Raw genomic sequence first — 15,368 nt, 5'->3', positions numbered from 1 at the left:
CCAATATTGGAATTTGAACAAGTTGGTATTCTGAAAAAATTTCGTACCTTTACAATCTACATGTTTTGCACATTTTACATATTTGTAACATGTGTCATCAAATATTTACTATTCGCTTGTTTAAAATAAACTATCGATTACTTATAGAAATCCATGCACGGAAAAGATAAATATTTATCTTGAGTCTATGGAAGTATTATCTATTTCTCATTTAATTAACTCGAATTAAATCGAAACCGATTTAATCTAACGACATGCTGCTGATATTTATTGATATAGTACAACCATGCTTTCTTTCCGATTGAAATGGCAAAATAAATTATTAAATTAACCAATTACAACCGAAACCAAAACTAAACTTCTGTTTTCTACAAAAGATGCTCAAAATGCTCTCTATTTACTTCCTGACAGTAAAAAGACGTTGAATAAAATTTTGTAGTGAGTTAATGAGAATTTCTGGACGAATGCTAGCAATTTCGTTACGTATGCGTTTTCAATCTGACTTCACAAAAAAAAGTCAAGCGTTGTCAAATCCGGTGAACTGGCAGGCCACTCAATAGTACCCCTTTGGCCTATCCACCTGCCAGGAAAAGTTTCATTTAAATACTGTCGCACTTGACGTCCAAAATGGTGTGGAGCACCGTCTTGTTGAAACCAAAAAGTTTCTGCTGGTGATTCGGGATTTCACTTGCCGCCCTGGAAACATACCCGGTAAATGTAAAGGTAATGTAAACCTATATTTAATTCAAGCAACAAGGTTTTCCATTTTACTTTTTTGTCGTTCCGTCACACTTTTTTTACAGTTGCGCACCTGTATTTTGGATTATATTGTTATCTATATCCTGATTTATTTTCCCTTTTTTTATTGCGTCTGTTAGTCATTTCATACCCGCGTTTATCAGAATCTTTCTTGCTTTTAGCAAATTACATCTTCACAGATTTCCATCAAAAAATTATCAAATTAACATGTGGTTAATATTATCATAGCGCAAACACTAATTTTTGCCTTGTCACGAGAATTAATACTGATATTTTTTATATATTTATTTTGTTGTTAACAGTACACCATTGTATGTTATTACTCGTTATTAAAGGCAGAAATTTAGTATCGTGATAACAGCTGACCTTTTATTATCACTTATCAATGAAAGTATTTTACTGTGAAAAAAGTGCAATGTTCTGAGAACACAAAATACATTGCAACCACATCAATATGTAGCTTTTACTTTACTTTTTGTGTGTTTTTTTCTACAGAATGAGCGGTTGCGGACTCAAAAAAATTAAGTTCTTATTAGACAATAAAACGTCATATCATTAACACTAATAACATTCAACAATAACATAACATTCGTTCTTATTTATCACTCGGTGCGTTATAATCTCATAATTTATAATAAATACTAAGTATATATCGTTACCCCCACAACACCTGTCTAGATAATGCCAACGTGGTTGGCGAAACTCGTCGACAAATGTATATCTTTTTTGAGTTTTCGGTGTTGTGAGGATAACCGTTACAATATTTTCGTTATTGTGGTGCACAGGTAAGCATATCTTGTGTACACCGATATAACTCGATACTTCAATTAATGTATCAAGAATAATTTGTCGTTTGTAACTCTCAATTGTCCTTTAGCACCAAGATAAAAAGTTCGTTTTCTGTAATTATGATATCAAAATAGATTTATTCTTGTTTACTGTTTTTACTAACAGCGGAATTTTTGCTGAACTGATGCACTCTCATTTTTTTATTCGTATATAGGCGATGAGTTTGAAAACACACATACATACATCTCTACGTTGAAGTGGCAACGTAAAAAAGTTCTTTCATTTCAAATAACTAATGTTTGGTGATATTTCACAGAAAAATTTAAAATGCCCATTTCTCTAATCTACATTATTTTATTACCTTTAGTATTTTATCTCATAAATAAGATATATGCATTATACATTTATATCAAAAACTATGTAATTGTGCAAAAGTTACCAGGACCTCCCAGGGGTGGCATCATAATGGGGAATTCAGCAGGCTTTGGAAAGACGGCAGGTAAATATTAAAAAAAAACATACAACAATAAAAGTTTCGATTTTTGTTTCAGAAGCGGTGTTTCAAAGCGTCACTCAAGCTGCAAAAGAATTTTATCCAATTTATTCGGTATATGCAGTACATTTAACTTCAGTCTGCATTCTCTCGCCAGAAGATTGCGAGGTAATTTTTTCTTTTGAATTTATTTATATACCTTTCCCATTTATATCACTCTAGTTAGTACTCTCTAATCCCATTCACAACGAAAAAGGATTTATTTACAAACTAATTCAAAAATGGCTACAATTTGGACTTTTAACTAGCTTTGGGGCGAAATGGCAAACTAGAAGAAGAATTCTAACACCAGCCTTCCACTTCAGTATTCTTCAACAGTTTGTTTCGGTTTTCAATGAACAAGCAGAACAACTCGTAGAAATACTGAGTGAAGAATGTAGCAAATCATACGTCAAAGTGAATTCCGTTTTAGCGCAGTTCACCTTAAAAACAATATCTGGTATTGTATAGAGTTTTAAAAAGTACTTAGTTCTTATGCGTTGGTTGTTTACAGAAACAGCGATGGGTATCAAACTCGAGTTTAAAAATAAAAAAGATCAAGCTTATAAAAAAGCGGTTCATGATATTGGCGAAATGTTTGCTTATAGAGTCATACATCCATGGTGTTTCGGAGAGATTGGTAATCTTATATTCAATTCTTCATTCTTTAAAGAACGTAAGACTGTAAAAATTTTGCACGAATTTACTAGAGAGGTGATTGAGGAGAAAGAGAAAAACTTCGTGGATACTGATTTACCGAAAGAAGAGCATGACGTGTATAAAGGAAAAAAGAGGTTAGCTATGTTAGATCTTCTACTATCGGCCAAAAAAAATGAAGGAATTATTGACAACGAGGGTATCAGAGAAGAAGTTGACACTTTTATGTTTGAAGGACATGATACAACAACTACGGCTCTAAGTTTCATGTTGATGCTTCTAGCCAATAATAAAGATGTGCAAGTAAATTGCAGTTATTTTAACTAAAAACATTTTTTAATGTCAGTTTTTAGGAATGCATCTACTCCGAATTGGTTGAAATTTTTGGAGACTTGAATAAAAAACCGACTTACAACGAACTGCAAAATTTGAAATATTTGGAGCGTTGCATTAAAGAGAGTCTTCGGTTGTATCCTAGCGTCTTTTTCATTTCTAGAAATTTAGGAGAAGATTTAAAAACGGCAAGTGGATATTTACTTCCCAAGGGTACTCAAGTATTCGTGCACATTTATGCGATGCATCGAAATCCCGATCTTTATCCTGATCCTGAAAAATTCGACCCTGACAGATTCCTGCCAGAGAATTGTCAACACAGACATCCTTACACATATATACCATTCAGTGCGGGATCACGAAATTGCATTGGACAAAAATTTGCCATTTTAGAGATGAAGGTTGCTCTGTGCGCCATTTTGAGAAAATTTTTCTTAGAACCAGTCGATACTCCACAATCTATTGTCCCTATTGTAGACATTATTCTCAGAACTAAGGATGAGATTAAAGTAAAATTTGTTCCACGTGATTAATAATAATCTTTAATATCCTAATCAATTTTGTACATTAGTTGTAGGAACACTGAAATAGGGAAATAAATATTTATATACAGGATGATTATTTTATCTGTTCACGCCTGCATAAGTCCCAATAGGCAACACATTTTGCTTACCATAAACGACTTCGTTTTAAATTTTTTATAAATAATAAATAACGTCTAGATGGTAATCATTGCGCCAAAATTATGACAAATTAATTCTCTCAAATTATTTTCAACTTTTGCTAATAGTGTTTTAGAATTCCGAAAAGTTCATGTATATCGGAAGTTCTGTGTGCCCAATATATACCCTGTGATCAAAAATGACTGAGTCTGTTGGTAGAAGTTTTTAAACAAATGTGTGAACTTTTCTTGGGTTTATATTGGTATAACAGAAGTAATTGTGTGACAGATAGATTTAGGTTATGTTTTGGATATATTTTGCATATTAAAAATGTCAACAATTTGTCAATCTTGACAGCTGCCAACCGAAAATCAAAGAAGACAAATGATACAAATTTCAACTAAAAATCCAGGCTTGCCAATCATTTCTGATAACGCTGTATTTTATTGTGGTTTTATTACTGAATCTGTCTATCTGATTCGTTCAGTTTTAAGCAGTAGACTCTGGATTGTTTAGTGCAATAACTTGGTTTCAAATATTGCCCAGTTACCTAAAGAAGCGCACTGGGACTTTCATATTTTACATATTTCCTTCCACAAACGGACGACATTTGTTTTAAAACATTATCTATTCAGCTATTTGGTATGGTGTGCTTAATAATTGTTAACAATTGTTTGCTTTATAATTCTTCCTTTTTATTAAAGTCTAAGCACATAATTATTGCATAAACATGGGGTACATTGCACAATTACCAACTGCAACAATAATTGTTTAAAGTCAAGTGAAATTATAATGATACTAATAGTCGATCTTATGAAAGCAACTGTCAGACTTTGTACTAAAAAAATGAAAAAAAAATAATAATTTCCCCGTCTCATTGTTCTTATTAATATGGATTTGAATTTTTTCTTTTGCTTTTTATTTTAACATAACAGATTTCTGTTTGTTTGCTGTTTTTGTAACAAATATGTTTCGGAAATTTTTGAACTGACGCTGTTTTGTGACTTGAAACTATCTTTTTTCAAAATTTAAAATGGTCGTTATTCTATCTCGCTAACAGATTTTTGATATTCGTCTTAAATACTTATTCACAAGTTACTAACACGAGTTTTGTTATTTTTTGATACATGGTGTTGTACGATCTTCATGTTTTATGTGTTACCAATTGAAAATTTTCCTCTGCGACGTCTATACACATAAATCATTTGAAAATAATTATATTTGTGTACGATAAGACACAAAGAGTTCAAAGTCTGAAATCAAAATCAAATACAATTTTATTGATTTTGTGATTTTGCTCTTTTTGCTTGCAACCTTTTAAACATTTTACAAAAAGTCGGATATTGTATATTGTGATTGTCTGAAATTATTTCTCTTTGAGCCGTTTTGGTTAGCTGTACAAATAACAGAAATGATTCCGAATTTGTACCTTGACTTATTTGGTCATTTGGCTAAAATTATCATAAAGTGAATAAGTACGCATGTTTTTCCACGCAGGGGAATAATAACAACATCGTCACCAATACTCGTGATAAAAGTGTCCAAACGGGTCAGTCGGTGGAAGAAAATCTTGTTATACGTTTTCACAAATACCCGTATTGGAAAATATATAATGAATATCGTATTGCAAGTAAATCTTATAATTGTGTTTATCGTACTGCTATTGTATATTTTAAAAAGTTTGCAAACTTTATACATTTCTATTAAAAATTATGTGAAATTGAAAAAATTACCAGGACCACCCAGCTATGGAATAATCAAGGGAAACGTGCCATACCTGGGAGACTCTCCAGGTAAATCATCTGACTATTAATTAAACCTTCAACCATTCTTTCAGAGGTGTTGTTTCAACATGTAAGACAAGCCGCAAAAGAATTTTATCCAGTGTACAGATTTTATGTAGCACATAAAATATGTGTCAACCTTCTAACTCACCAAGATTGTGAAGTACTTAAATTTTTTTTCGTATTTATTTACAACAATCTGACTTAGTTGGTTATGTCTAATCCCATCCACAACAAAAAAGGATACATCTATAAAACGGCAAACAAATGGCTAAAGTACGGACTTCCGACCAGTTTTGGAGAGAAGTAGCAGATCAGAAGAAAAATTCTAACACCAGCGTTCCACTTCAACATTCTTCAGGGATTTGTCTCGGTTTTCAACGAACAAACGGAACAACTTATAGATGCCTTGAAAGATAAATCTAAGAAATCTTACGTTGAAATAAATTCTCTGATAACTCAGTTCACTTTAAAAACGATTACAGGTTGTACATTCATGTTTTAAAACACTTTTTGTTTAAGTAACTCCTTTCAGAGACAGCAAAGGGTACTAAACTCAACTTTGAAAATAAACAAGAACACGACTACGCGAAAGCAATTCATAACATAGGTAAAATCCTTTACCACAAATTTACCCATCCGTGGTGCATCGAAGAAATCGGTAACTTCCTATTTTCTCCTTTCTTTTTTGAAGAAAGAAAAAATACAAAAACGATGCACCAATTTTCGAAAGAAGTGATTCAAGAGAAAGAAAAAACATTCAATGACGAAGAAGCGACAGAAGAGCACAGTGTTTACAAAGGGAAAAAACGTAGAGCCATGTTAGATCTTCTGTTGTCTGCCAAAAGGAACGAAAGCGCTATTGACGACGACGGTATCCAGGAAGAAGTTGTCACTTTTATGTTCGAAGGACACGACACGACAGCTGCGGCTCTAAGTTTTATGTTGATGCTTCTAGCTAACAACGAAAATGTGCAAGTAAAAGGAAACTATAACGTTTAGGAAAAAATCTAATTCTAAATTTTAGCATTGCGCTTATCGTCGAAATTCTTGGAAACCCGAATAAGAAACCAACCTATGACGATTTACAAAATTTGAAATATATGGAACGCTGTATCAAGGAGAGTCTTCGATTGTATACCAGCGTCTATTTTATCTCGAGAACTTTAGGTGAAGATCTAAGGCTCACGAATGGATATCTACTACCAAAAAATACTAATGTTTTTATACACATTTACGATGTCCATCGCAATCCTGACGTTTATCCTGATCCTGAAAGATTTGACCCCGATAGATTCCTGCCCGAAAATTGCCAAAACAGACATCCTTACGCATATTTACCTTTTAGTGCCGGACCGAGGAATTGTATAGGACAGAAGTTCGCTATCTTGGAGCTGAAAGCTGCAGTGTGTGCAATTTTAAGTAATTTTGTACTAGAGCCAATCGACACCCAAACTTATGGCCGATATTGTACTCAAAACGAAAGAAGATATAAAAATAAAATTCATACCGCGCTTTTGAACAAGAAAGATATCCCAATTTTACTTTACTCTAGGTATGGGAATAGAGCTTTTGTAATAGTGTTAGAGTTATTTTTACTAAATATAGTATATTGTTGTGGGTCGCACTATGGAATAAAGCTCTTAATGCTCACTTTCTTTCCCTACTTGTTTTCCCTATAATTTATGATGGCTGAAAATCGACACACCAATACTGGAATTTGAACAATTTTACATATTTGTAACATTGTCATCAAATATTTACTATTTGCTTGTTTAAAATAAACTATCGATTACTTATGAAAATCCATGCACGGAAATGATAAATATTTATCTTGAGTCTATGGAAGTATTATCTATTTCTCATTTAATTAACTCGAATTAAATCGAAACCGATTTAATCTAACGACATGCTGCTGATATTTATTGATATAGTACAACCATGCTTTCTTTCCGATTGAATTAGCAAAATAAATTATTAAATTAACCAATAACAACCGAAATCAAAACTAAACTTCTGTTTTCTACAAAAGATGCTCAAAATGCTCTCTATTTACTTCCTGACAGTAAAAAGACGTTGAATAAAATTTTGTAGTGAGTTAATGAGAATTCGTTACGTATGCGTTCCTGTAAGTTTTCAATCTGACTTCACAAAAAAAAGTCAAGCGTTGTCAAATCCGGTGACCTGGCAGACCACTCAATAGTACCCCTTTGGCCTATCCACCTGCCAGGAAAAGTTTCATTTAAATACTGTCGCACTTGACGTCCAAAGTGGGGTGGAGCACCGTCTTGTTGAAACCAAAGAGTCTCTGCTGGTAATTCGGGATTTCACTTGCCGCCCTGGAAACATACCCGGTAAATGTAAAGGTAATGTATACCTATATTTAATTCAAGCAACAAGGTTTTCCATTTTACTTATTTGTCGCCCCGTCACACTTTTTTTACAGTTGCGCACCTGTATTTTGGATTATATTGTTATCTATATCCTGATTTATTTTCCCTTTTTTTATTGCGTCTGTTAGTCATTTCATACCCGCGTTTATCAGAATCTTTCTTGCTTATAGCAAATTACATCTTCACAGATTTCCATAATAAAATTATCAAATTAACATGTGATTAATATTATCATAGCGCAAACACTAATTTTTGCCTTGTCACGAGAATTAATACTGATATTTTTTATATATTTATTTTGTTGTTAACAGTACACCAGTTGAGTAAGGCAGAAATTTAGTATCGTGATAACAGCTGACCTTTTATTATCATTTATCAATGAAAGTATTTTACTGTGAAAAAAGTGCAATGTTCTGAGAACCCAAAATAGATTGCAACCACATCAATATGTAGCTTTTATTTTACTTTTTTGTGTGGTTTTTTTCTACAGAATGAGCGGTTGCGGACTCAAAAAAATTAAGTTCTTAGACAATAAAACGTCATATCATTAACACTAATAACATTCAACAATAACATAACATTCGTTCTTATTTATCACTCGGTGCGTTATAATCTCATAATTTATAATAAATACTAAGTATATATCGTTACCCCCACAACACCTGTCTAGATAATGCCAACGTGGTTGGCGAAACTCGTCGACAAATGTATATCTTTTTTAAGTTTTCGGTGTTGTGGGGATAACCGTTACAATATTTTCGTTATTGTGGTGCACAGGTAAGCATATCTTGTGTACACCGATATAGCTCGATATTTCAATTAATGTATCAAGAATAATTTGTTTTTTGTAACCCTCAATTGTCCTTTAACACCAAGATAAAAAGTACGTTTTCTGGAATTATGACATCAAAACAGATTTATTCTTGTTTACTGTTTTTAATAACAGCGGAATTAACGCTATTATTATTATTCATATATCGGCGATGAGTTTGAAAACACACATACATACATCTCTACATTAAAGTGGCAACGTAAAAAAGTTCTTTCATTCCAAATAACCAATTTTTGGTAATATTTCACAGGAAAATTTAAAATGTCCATTTCTTTACTCTACATTATTTTATTACCTTTAGTATTTTATCTCATAAATAAGATACATGCATTATACATTTATGTCAAAAACTATGTAATTGTGCAAAAGTTACCAGGACCTGCCAGAGGTGGCATCATAATGGGGAATATAGGAGGCTTTGGAAACACGGCAGGTAAATATTAAAAAAAAAACATAAAACAATGAACGTTTCGATTTTTGTTTCAGAAGCGGTGTTTGAAAGCGTCACTCAAGCTGCAAAAGAATTTTATCCAATTTATTCGGTATATGCAGTACATTTAACTTCAGTCTGCATTCTCTCGCCAGAAGATTGTGAGGTAATTTTTTCTTTTGAATTTATTTAAATACGTTTCCCATTTATATCACTCCAGTTAGTACTCTCTAATCAAATTCACAACGAAAAAGGATTTATTTACAAACTAATTCAAAAATGGTTACAATTTGGACTTTTAACTAGCTTTGGAGCGAAATGGCAAACTAGAAGAAGAATTCTAACACCAGCTTTCCACTTCAGTATTCTTCAACAGTTTGTTTCGGTTTTTAACGAACAAGCAGAACAGCTCCTAGAAACACTGAGTGAAGAATGTAGCAAATCATACGTTAAAGTGAATTCCGTTTTAGCACAGTTCACCTTAAAAACAATATCTGGTATTGTATAGAATTTTAAAAAGTAGTTCTTATGCGTTGGTTGCTTACAGAAACAGCGATGGGTATCAAACTCGAGTTTAAAAATAAAAAAGATCAAGCTTATAAAAAAGCGGTTCATGATATAGGCGAAATGTTTGCTTATAGAGCCATACATCCATGGTGTTTCGAAGAGATTGGTAATCTTTTATTCAACTCTGCATTCTTTAAAGAACGTAAGACTGTAAAAATTTTGCACGAATTTACTAGAGAGGTGATTGAGGAGAAAGAGAAAAACTTCGTCGACACTGATTTACCGAAAGAAGAACATGACGTGTACAAGGGAAAAAAGAGGTTGGCTATGTTAGATCTCCTACTATCGGCCAAAAAAAATGAAGGAATTATTGATAACGAGGGTATCAGAGAAGAAGTTGACACTTTTATGTTTGAAGGACATGATACAACAACTACGGCTCTAAGTTTCATGTTGATGCTTCTAGCCAATAATAAAGATGTGCAAGTAAATTGCAGTTATTTTAACTAGAAACATTTTTTAATGCCAGTTTTTAGGAACGCATCTACTCCGAATTGGTTGAAATTCTTGGAGACTTAAATAAAAAACCGACTTACAACGAACTGCAAAATCTAAAATATTTGGAGCGTTGCATTAAAGAGAGTCTTCGGTTGTATCCTAGCGTCTATTTCATTTCTAGAAATTTAGGAGAAGATTTAAAAACGGCAAGTGGATATTTACTTCCCAAGGGCACTCAAGTATTTGTGCACATTTATGCAATGCATCGAAATCCCGATCTTTATCCTGATCCTGAAAAATTTGATCCTGACAGATTTCTGCCAGAGAATTGTCAACACAGACATCCTTACGCATATATTCCGTTCAGTGCGGGATCACGAAATTGCATTGGACAAAAATTTGCCATTTTGGAGATGAAGGTTGTTCTGTGCGCCATTTTGAGAAAATTTTTCTTAGAACCAGTTGATACTCCACAATCTATTGTCCCTATTATAGACATTATTCTAAGAACTAAGGATGAGATTAAAGTAAAATTTGTTCCGCGTGATTAATAGTAATCTTTAATATCCTTGTCAATTTTGTACATTAGTTGTAGGAACAATGAAATAGGGAAATAAATATTTGTATACAGGATGATTATTTTATCTGTTCACGCCTGCATAAGTCCGAATAGGCAACACATTTTGCTTACCATAAACGACTTCGTTTTAAATTTTTTATAAATAATAAATAACGTCTAGATGGTAATCATTGCGCCAAAATTATGGCAAATTAATTCTCTCAAATTATTTTCAACTTTTGCTAATAGTGTTTTCGAATTCCGAAAAATTCATGTATATCGCAAGCTTAGTTAATATTAAATGACTTTGCAAATTTCAACAAAAAATCCAGGCTTGCCAATAGACTCGGTCATTTCTGACCACGCGGTACTATATTGTGGTTTTATTACTGAATCTGTCTATCTGATTCGTTCAGTTTTAAGCAGCAGACTTTGGATTGTTTAGTGCAATAACTTGGTTTCAAATATTGCCCATTTACCTAAAGAAGCGCACTGGGACTATCATATTGACATGTTTAACATTTTATACATCTGATTTGTCAAATGTTATTCGAAGTATTCTTTGATATGCACACAATACCCTACTGATTTCTTAGTTTAAGACATCTGAAACAAATACAGTGCCGGCATTAAATTCGTCATCCAATTTACTTCAGTTCCACAAACGGAAGATATTTGTTCCAAAACATTATCTATCCAGATATTTGGTATGGTGTGCTTAATAATTGTTAACAATTGTTTGCTTTATAATTTCTTCCTGTTCATTAAACTCTAAACACATAATTATTGCATAAACATGGGGTACATTACACAATTACCAACTGCAACAATAATTGTTTAAAGTCAAGCGAAATTATAATGATAATAATAGTCGACCTTATGTAAGCAACTATCAGACCTTGTACTAAAAAAATTCAAAAAAAAACATAATTTCGCCCTGTCTCATTGTTATTATTAATATGAATTTGAATTTTGTCTTTTGCTTTTTATTTTAACATAACAGATTTCTGTTTGTTTACTGTTTTTGTAACAAATATGTTTCGGAAATTTTTGAACTGACGCTGTTTTGTGACTTGAAACTATCTTTTTTCAAAATTTAAAATGGTCGTTATTCTATCTCGCTAACAGATTTTTGATATTCGTCTTAAATACTTATTCACAAGTTACTAACACGAGTTTTGTTATTTTTTGATACATGGTGTTGTACGATCTTCATATTTTATGTGTCACCAATTGAAAATTTTCCTCTGCGATGTCTATACACATAAATCATTTGAAAATAATTATATTTGTATACGATAAGACACAAAGAGCTCAAAGTCTGAAATCAAAATCAAACACAATTTTATTGATTTTGTGATTTTGCTCTTTATGCTTCCAACCTTTTAAAAATTTTACCAAAAATCGGATACTGTATATTGTGATTGTGTGAAATTATTTCTCTTTAAGCCGTTTTGGTTAGCTGTACAAATAACAGAAATGATTCCGAACTTTTACCCTGACTTATTTGGTCATTTGGCTAAAATTATCATAAATCGAAGAAGTACGCATGTTTTTCCACGCAGGGGAATAATAACAACACCGTCACCAATACTCGTGATAAAAGTGTCCAAACGGGTCAGTCGGTGGAAGGAAATCTTGTTATACGTTTTCAAAAATACCCGTATTGGAAAATAGATAATGAATACCGTATTACAAGTAAATCTTATTATTGTGTTTATCCTACTGGTATTGTATATTTTAAAAAGTTTGCAAACTTTATACATTTCTATTAAAAATTATGTGAAATTGAAAAAATTACCAGGACCACCCAGCTATGGAATAATCAAGGGAAACGTGCCATACCTGGGAGACTCTCCAGGTAAATCATCTGACTATTAATTAAACCTTCAACCATTCTTTCAGAGGTGTTGTTTCAACAAGTAAGGCAAGCAGCAAAAGAATTTTATCCAGTGTTCAGATTTTACGTAGCACATAAAATAAGTGTCCATCTTGTAACTCACCAGGATTGTGAAGTACCTAATTTTTGTTCATATTTATTTGCAACAATTTGACTCTCTTTTGTTAGTTGGTTATGTCCAATCCCGTTCACAACGAAAAAGGATATGTCTACAAAATGACACATAAGTGGTTAAAGTTCGGTCTTCTGACCAGTTTCGGAGAGAAGTGGCACATCAGAAGAAAAATTTTAACACCAGCGTTTCATTTCAACATTCTTCAGGGATTTGTCTCGGTTTTCAACGAACAAACGGAGCAACTTATAGATGCCTTGAAAGATGAATCCAAGAAATCTTACGTCGAGATAAATTCTCTGATAACACAGTTCACTTTAAAAACGATTATAGGTTGTATGTTCTTATTTTAAAACACTTTTTTTTAAGCAACTCCTTCCAGAGACGGCAATGGGTACTAAATTCAATTTCCAACGTAAAGACGAACGCAACTACGAGAAAGCGCTTCACGACATGGGTAAAATCTTTTACCACAAATTTACCCATCCGTGGTGCATCGAAGAAATCGGAAACTTCCTATTTTCTCCTTTCTTTTTCGAAGAAAGAAAAAATACAAAAACGATGCACCAGTTTACGAAAGAAGTGATTCAAGAGAAAGAAAAATCATTCAATGACGAAGAAGCGGCAGAAGAGCACAGTGTTTACAAAGGGAAAAAACGTAGAGCCATGTTAGATCTTCTGCTGTCTGCTAAAAAGAACGAAAGCATCATTGACGACAACGGTATCCAGGAAGAAGTTGACACTTTTATGTTTGAAGGACACGACACGACAGCTACGGCTCTAAGTTTTATGTTGATACTTCTAGCTAACAACGAAAATGTCCAAGTAAAAGGAAACTATAACGTTTAGAAAAAAATCTAATTCTGAATTTTAGCGTTGCGCGTACCAAGAAATCGTCGAAATTCTTGGAAACTCGAATAAGAAACCAACTTATGACAATCTACAAAATTTGAAATATATGGAACGCTGTATCAAGGAGAGTCTTCGATTGTATCCCAGCGTCTATTTTATCTCGAGAATTTTAGGTGAAGATCTAAGGCTCACGAATGGATATCTACTACCAAAAAGTACTGATGTTTTTATACACATTTACGATGTTCATCGCAATCCTGACGTTTATCCTGATCCTGAAAGATTTGACCCCGACAGATTCCTGCCCGAAAATTGCCAAAACAGACATCCTTACGCATATTTGCCTTTTAGTGCCGGACCGAGAAATTGCATAGGACAAAAGTTCGCCATCTTGGAACTGAAAGCTGCACTGTGTGCGATTTTAAGTAATTTTGTACTAGAGCCAATCGACACCCAAGAAAGTATCAAACTTGTGGCCGATATTGTACTCAGAACGAAAGAAGATATTAAAGTAAAATTCATGCCGCGCGTTTGAACAGGAAAATATCCCAAAATTACTGTACTCTTGGTATGGGAATAGAACTTTAGCAATAGTATTGGAGTTATCTTTACTACATATGGTATATTGATGTGGAACGCACTATAAAATAAAGCTTTTAATGTTCTCTTTCTCTTCTCTGTTTGTTTTACCTAAAGCAGTGATTTTCAATCTGTGGGTCGCGACCCCCAGGGGGGTCGCGAAGCTTTACTTGGGGGGTCGCGGACCGAAAGGGAGATAAAGGTACAGAACAACGTTTGTAGGTTTTCCACTCACCACTGCGATAAAATGACAATCAAAATCAGTGAGAAGGCTGTCCCTGTTTATTTTTCAATATTTTTTTTGATTTTCTTATTTTTAATGTTTACCATTGTAATGAATGTTAGCTACGATGTGGCAAATGATACTAACAATTTCAACGCTTCATTTTGTAGCTCTGTATATTCCTCTTTCTCTTAATCCAGAAGACGTCAATTGTTTCTAAATGGAATTCCGTTTGCAGCATTTCGTTAGCAGCCAGGTGAATAAGATTTGCTTTTATATTTGTTGTCAGATCAGCCAATTTCACTAACATATCCAAAAAAGAATTTATTATTAATCTTTGCCCATTCAGAGGCCTCTTCTGGAGAGTAACTTAATAGTTTCTCTTCCACATTATGCAATAATAATGATAATAAAAGATATGGGGGGGGGGTCGCCACAATTGTTTTTAATCGTTAGGGGGTCGCGTGTTCAAAAAGTTTGAAAAACACTGACCTAAAGGAACCTCCAACGTTTACAATCTATATGTTTTGCACATTTTGTTTGTGGCATGTGTCATCAAATATTTGCTATATGATGATGAATGCTGGCTTAAAATAAACTATCGATTACTTATGGAAATCCACGAACCGAAAAGATAAATATTATTATTGAATCTATGCAAGTATTATCTATTTCTCATTTAATTAACTCGAATTAAATCGAAAACGATTTCATCAAACGACATGCTGCTGATAACTGATTCACTTTTATTTTGTTTTAAAATTACCCTAACTGGGGAAGCATATCTAACTACGTAAAAAAAAATTGATCCAAGGTTACTTAGGAGAACTTCCCTCGCTTCTTAAGTACACTCGAACAAATACAGCTTCTTCGAAACATTATAAAATTTTATTTTGCTAATTTAATTTCTTATTGTAACCTCTACAACTTAAAATAAATATATATCTGGACCTTTTAAGCACAGGTA

The 15,368-nt window shown here is 33.1% G+C and overlaps 3 protein-coding genes and 1 pseudogene across 4 annotated transcripts in view; 3 read left to right on the top strand and 1 right to left on the bottom strand.

Annotated features, from left to right (window-relative positions):
* Syt14 (Synaptotagmin 14) overlaps positions 1-15,368 on the bottom strand; it is a 116,007-nt gene that overhangs the window by 87,909 nt on the left and 12,730 nt on the right. The window lies entirely within an intron of this gene.
* On the top strand, positions 1,743-3,679 carry LOC135124434 (cytochrome P450 4C1-like). The gene is made up of 5 exons (XM_064049487.1): positions 1,743-2,047; positions 2,100-2,209; positions 2,264-2,540; positions 2,595-3,040; positions 3,091-3,679. Exons 1-5 carry the CDS (start codon positions 1,876-1,878, stop codon positions 3,601-3,603), a joined length of 1,518 nt encoding a protein of 505 aa, XP_063905557.1. The 5' UTR covers positions 1,743-1,875; the 3' UTR covers positions 3,604-3,679.
* LOC135124486 (cytochrome P450 4C1-like) lies at positions 5,345-7,037 on the top strand (annotated as a pseudogene).
* On the top strand, positions 8,871-14,135 carry LOC135124485 (uncharacterized). Its single transcript, XM_064049558.1, has 11 exons — positions 8,871-9,174; positions 9,228-9,337; positions 9,392-9,668; positions 9,719-10,164; positions 10,215-10,721; positions 12,301-12,463; positions 12,540-12,596; positions 12,641-12,750; positions 12,804-13,080; positions 13,130-13,572; positions 13,622-14,135. Exons 1-11 carry the CDS (start codon positions 9,003-9,005, stop codon positions 14,132-14,134), a joined length of 3,075 nt encoding a protein of 1,024 aa, XP_063905628.1. The 5' UTR covers positions 8,871-9,002; the 3' UTR covers position 14,135.

Source organism: Zophobas morio, unplaced genomic scaffold (assembly GCF_036711695.1).
Source record: "Zophobas morio isolate AGI-343-1 ecotype UQ-CSIRO unplaced genomic scaffold, CSIRO_AGI_Zmor_V1 ptg000007l, whole genome shotgun sequence".
NCBI lineage: Eukaryota > Metazoa > Arthropoda > Insecta > Coleoptera > Tenebrionidae > Zophobas > Zophobas morio.
The sequence above is the reverse complement of the archived record's forward strand: the minus strand, read 5'-3'. Positions and strand labels throughout refer to the sequence as shown.